We start from the raw sequence: 6,000 nt of genomic DNA on the forward strand, positions 1-6,000 counted from the left end.
TTAAAAAAAAATCTGTTTTTAATTTCTCTTACCTGAACATTATAAGGAGTGATGAGAAACTGTCTGGATCCCCTATATGGATTAGAATTCTGACCAAAAATGTCCTTGAATATGGAAATGACCTAAAATAGCCAAAAGAAAGGGTAAAAAGATGAATCAGCCTAGATTTCTATAGTGTGGGAATTATGTTTTATTTCCATAGAAATTTTCATTGTGAGCTACCCCAAAGCACTTCACCAACTTATTCACGGATTATCCAAAGGGATCATTTCATCCAACAATGAAATGCTGCAACTGTTTAGCAGCACACAACAATTCTACAAGTCCTTCAGACTTAGCAAATAATGGCTTCCTATCACAGAACATGGAACACAATTTTATACTAGCAGTACCTCTTTTCTTTAACTGAGTACAGGCAAAAAAGCCAGTCAGTAAAGCTTCTAACATAGCATATAGAAAGAGACAATGCAGATCAGGGAAAGAATGAAACACAAGGGAAAAATAACTAAGCAGCCATTTGGCACAAAAATTTAGTCTTATGATTTGATACATTTTCAGTCTAGGTTGTTCGGTTATTTTTGTTTAAACTGTAATGAGGAAAATGAAAGGAGTATTAGGTGATGGATGAGAGCAGGAGGCGTCTGAGTGGTGTAAAGCTAACCAAAATAAATGAGTATTAGGGGAGACTTAAAGTAAGAAAGTGAGTTTGCTTGGCAAACCAAACAAGGGAGACTGTTTCAGGCCTGGGGAGTGGCATGAAGAAAGGCACTGGGGAGTGGGAGAAGACATAGGGTTCAATACAGCCAAACAAGCTGGCAGAATATAGTACAGAAGGGTGGTGGTAGGTGGTGACAAAATGTAAATATGGGTGACACTGTACAACACATTCACATTACAGATAATGGGCTTGAAGGATGCAGAAACGAAACAGAAAGCCAGTGGGGGAAAAAACAACCACCTTACAACATTAACAATGCAGATCACACTACTCACCCTCCCTCCCACAGCTGTCCACCAATTGATACTCAATTCCTAGATCCTTCCACACACCATTACTAATTCTCTTCCCCAGCTCACAACCCTCGGTCCCCAACCACTCATGAAGTTCAGGTCATTCCATAAAAACATTTAAGGTATTTTTTGCTGAAATACTGATATTTAATAGATGACCTGAGAAATGTTTTATATTGTTTTGCCCTTGTAACAGTATTTTGCTGCTGTCAGTAGCAGAGAATTAAGGTTGGCAATGCCATACCCTGCCACTCTTACTTCTGTGCTGTTGCTGGCAGTAGCGCTGCCTTCAGAGCTGGGTGTCCATATATGTACTTGTATGGTTGGAGTGAGGGGCATAAACAACTACAGACACAAAGCAGGGTGTGAGAGATATGTTTGAGAACCATTGTCTTACATGAATAGCTTTAGAAACAAATGTATTTCAAAAGGAAATTAGGAAAAGGTACATGAAGGATGTCTGAAAATTTTCCTTTGTGTGCAACAGTAATTTCTACATGAAAACTGTCAAATATCATTGTATTTACATAGGCATTACTGGGAACATGTAACAATCAAGGAACAGGGAGCGAGGATGTACAGCTCACCTTCTCTTTGTCTTCTCTGGTTCTCATTCTTTCACCATAGACCAAAAATACATGTTGGCCTGGATCATAGCATCCTGGTGACTGGTCAACAAGTATCAGCTGACACCAGCGGAAAAGATCACGCAGGTTAAATTCCCACGGTCCTCCTTTCTGTCCCCACTTCTTTTGAGCCATAACTTCTTGATCAATCTGGAGAAAGCAGCAGTTCAAAATCTTTTTACTTCACTCACATATGCAGTCATCTTAAAAATATTTTTAAAAGCCAAGTGGACCTGTGCCATTAGGCTCTGCTCCCCTGACGTAGAGAACATTGCCAATAGAAGTTAGGAGCGCTGCTCACTTCACTGTTGCTGTCAGGAGCCATCTGGAGTCTCTTGCCCCCAGATTCAGCCCACCTAAGATGAAGATGGTCTCATCTCCTAATGCCCTAAAATCTTAGTCACTGCACGAACTCACATTTCTTTTGCAATCTGCCAATATCCTTTCAGTGAGATTCCACCACATAATAATTCTATATAAGGCACATAATTAGGCATAGAAGGATTAAATTTGAATTGGTAATGTCAGTAAACACTGATTTCACTGTACATACACACAAACTGACGAAAAAATATTTCCATCGATAACACAAAATTTACAACTAGGCAAAGAAGGAAAAATGCTGCTTGAGAACTTATGAGTTTGATTTAAGGATATTTACTCTGTATATTTTGATATGCAATGTTAACAAGTTGTGTTTTAATGGTTATAGAGGTTTAACTTTCTGAATCACAACATTTACTGACATTTACTAACTATTGTGTAACCAATCAACCTCCCAATAAATTCTTTCAACTGTGAAAAATTGATAAAAATAAAAATGGTTAAAATGCGTAATTCTGTGCAACTGATCATTTAAATTGATAAAAATTGAAAAGGTGCTTAAAATAAACATCAATATTGTCAGTTGAAATTATTAAAAAAGTTGAATTCAGCGAAGCCCACATATAATATGTATTCTTGTATCGCTTCATACTTTTCTTGGCTTTAAAGGTCATCTATTTTATCTTCCCACCACACACACACACACACACACACACACACACACACACACACACGTTGTTAGAAAAGAAAAGCCATTTCAGATAAAATTCTTTCAGTGGCCTTTATCACAATGCCAAGTTTAGTAGAACTGATAGCTTGAAGAGTAGATGTGCTCCTTCCCCCCAGTCTCCTCAGATATGGCCAAACCAGGATAACTATCTATCTGTTTTAGAGGCAACTCTATAAGCGTGCAAAAAATCTGATCTTTGTTTGTAGACCAGTCCAACCACAATGACTCACTAGAGGGGATTTTTCTGCAATAGAAGTCTTTGAAATTAGATTTATTTGAATTAAATTTTTAAAATGTACTGTGGATTTAGAAAAAGTACATTTGAAAAGGTTTAGGACACAGGCCTTAAGCCCTAAGCAGAGCACTTCTATGTCCTGAGGCACCATAAATTAGAAGTTATTGATTGACTGTTAAAATATACTAAATTTTGGTTCTCTCTGTATCTATTGCTAGAAAGAATTTATCCATTATGGTCTTCTCTTTCGATTGCAACTGATCATCCCCCAAATATACTAAAAATACCCTGCATTCCCACAAAAGCCTCTACCGCTCAAAATGCTTTATTTCCTAGATTACAGCCCCTTTCACAGCATCCTATGATAGACAGAAGGAGATCTCTCATAGAACTGAAAGGTCATCAAGTCCAGCCCCCTGCCTTTACTAGCCTGCAGGGGAGGAATAGCTCAGTGGTTTGAGCATTGGCCAGGGTTGTGAGTTCAGTCCTTGAGGGAGCCACTTAGGGATCTGGGGCAAAATCAGTACTTGGTCCTTCTAGTGAAGGCAGGGGGCTGGACTCATAGACCTTTCAGGGTCTCTTCCAGTTCTGTGAGATAGGTATCTCTCCATATATTATTTATGGTAAATAACATAGTTAAGTCCAGAAACAGGAACGTAACTCAGTTTTGTAAAAACAAAGCTTTCGTTTTCCCTAATGTTTCTAGAATAGTCCACACTCAGTGAAAACAATTATTTTTCAAATTCACCTGTCAACATTGTCACCCCAAAACTACTCTCTATACTTTTCTTTAAAACATCTCTCACACGTTCTGCCTACCTCAGACAACAGATTTCATCAGTACAAATCCAAATAGTAAACACATTTTACCTTGTTATTGAAAGCAACCATTTTAGCAATAATATTTTTGTCGATGGCAGGAAACAAGGTATTCCCAATGAACTCCATATCTGCAGCTGAAAGTGGATCAACATATACCTGCAGGACCAAGAACACATGGAGGAATGTATGTAGTGTGGATGTGGGTTTCATCATGAGAAGGATACAAAAATGAATCATAGGCATAGCCTGAAATGAATGCATGACTTGCCTGTGTAAATCTATTAAGAAAGGACTTGGGCAGCCCCTTTCTTCCACCTCCTTGTCTGTAGGGATTCTGGCATCCAAAGATCTTCGTCTTCTTATGTTGCACATGAAAACTCATCCCTAATTCTGGGATGTAAATCTCCGCTCGGTGGTCAAAGCAGGCATTTAGTCCTTCTAATACAGACTGGGAAGCCAGGTTCAACTATTTGAAAAAAGAAATAAGATAAAATAATGCTGTTCGAAAGTAGCACTCTACTTTAGCAGGCTGTAATTTAAACACAAATGTGATTCAACTTTCCTTGCCTGTCCAAAACATCGTCATACATGACTATTCACAGCTAACAAATCCCAAATTATGGCACTGCACTAGTGGTAAGATAAGGTTTTTCAGTACTATTTAAATTCTTCTACCATGCCCTCACCAAGGTATCTGAGCATCGTATTATAAATGTCTATTTTCAAGCATTCATTTTTCCTTTTGAACTATTTTCATGCTACTTGTAAATCCACAGAGTAAATGTTTAATCAGGTTAATAAAGTCAGTTGAGATATTTATGTTACACAAATGCTTAAAAATTGTGTTTTGCACAACAGAGGAAATTAGGGTGGCTTGTGTTTTTGTTAAATACAAAAATAGCTAAAGAGACAATTTCTTTTCAAAACTTCATACTTAGTATAACTGTAGTCCAGGTCTCCATGAAGAATGTATATGTTGCTACATACTAAACATTTTTTTAAAGAAATAACTTGCATTCAGAGTTTAAGGGTAACATTTGCAAGAGTGCTTAAGCAACTTAAGAGCCTAAATCCATTTTTAAAAGTGACTGCAGACTTTTAGGAGCTTAACTCTCACTGAAGGTCAGGGGAATTAGGAGCCTAAGTCTCATTTTCAAAGATGATTCAGGCACTTCCAAGCATGTAATTTAGCTGGTTGTGAAAATTTTACCCTAAACACCCATAAATCACCACTTTCCTTTTCCTAAATATTTCCATTTTATTGGTGTGCCAGCCTTGCAATCACCTCATCTAACACAATCCAGTGTCCACCCTTTAATGCTGCAAGCAGGGGTCCATCACGCCAGGCAAATTCTCCTCCCTTTCCACCTTCCACAGGCAAGTCTGTCCCAAATAAATCCGTCACATCCTTGGGGAAGTAGAGGAAGAAAGCAAAGATTTACAAACTACATAACAGGTTACCAGATTTCAAGCTTGCTTTGATTTTTGCTTATTTTTTAAAAGCTAAGATCTATGTATGCATTTAAAATCGATGAGAGTTAAAAGAAGAAGATATTCTACATTTTCCATATTGGGACTTCAGTCACCAAATACAGTAAGCAAAACAATGCAAGAACGTGAACGTCAGCCTCTAACAAAGGCTATGACTTAAAGCAGCACAGCTGCACCGATGCAGCTGCACTGCTGTAAGATCTCTGTGTAGCCACTCTAAGTCAATGGGAGAGAGATCTCCCATCAACTTAATTAATTCGCCCCCAACAAGTGGCAGTAGCTATGTCAGCAGGAAAAGCTCTCCTAACAACATAGCACTGTCCACGCCAGCCTTTAAATTGGCATAAATTATGTTGCTTCGGGGGAGGCGGGCTAATTCATACCCCTGAGCAATATAATTTATATTGCCTTAGGCTATGGCTACACTACAGCTTAAGTCTTTCAAACAAGTTTGTAGCAATCAAGCTATATGCGTTTACGGTACAATCTCCACATTGTAATCAGCACAATACAGAGTTTCTGGAAATAGCAGCTCTCTGCTCTTTCATGACACTTCACTCCTCCTTAGTTTAATCTCAAGACTGATGAGGGAAGCCAGATACTTACGACTCAATATCTGAGTTTACAAGTGTAACCACTCAGGCCTGGTCTACACTACACGTTTAAATCGATTTAAAGAGCGTTAAATCGATTTAACGCTGTACCCGTCCACACTACAAAGCCCTTTATATTGATATAAAGGGCTCTTTAAATCGATTTCT

General features: G+C 38.3%; 1 protein-coding gene and 1 long non-coding RNA gene across 2 annotated transcripts in view; one reads left to right on the forward strand and one right to left on the reverse strand.

The window, feature by feature from the left end:
- The window catches only part of LOC142046567 (uncharacterized), a 1,033,250-nt gene that overhangs the window by 346,971 nt on the left and 680,279 nt on the right, over positions 1-6,000 (forward strand). The window lies entirely within an intron of this gene.
- Positions 1-6,000, reverse strand: part of MDN1 (midasin AAA ATPase 1) — a 217,883-nt gene that overhangs the window by 102,884 nt on the left and 108,999 nt on the right. The window contains exons 37-41 of the mRNA XM_075063473.1: positions 5,034-5,156; positions 4,017-4,214; positions 3,797-3,904; positions 1,599-1,787; positions 33-122 (exon numbers count right to left, since the gene is read on the reverse strand). Of these exons, the coding sequence (XP_074919574.1) occupies positions 33-122; positions 1,599-1,787; positions 3,797-3,904; positions 4,017-4,214; positions 5,034-5,156 (708 nt within the window). The remainder of the gene's footprint in view (positions 1-32; positions 123-1,598; positions 1,788-3,796; positions 3,905-4,016; positions 4,215-5,033; positions 5,157-6,000) is intronic.

The sequence above is a fragment of the Chelonoidis abingdonii genome, chromosome 3 (assembly GCF_003597395.2).
Source record: "Chelonoidis abingdonii isolate Lonesome George chromosome 3, CheloAbing_2.0, whole genome shotgun sequence".
NCBI lineage: Eukaryota > Metazoa > Chordata > Testudines > Testudinidae > Chelonoidis > Chelonoidis abingdonii.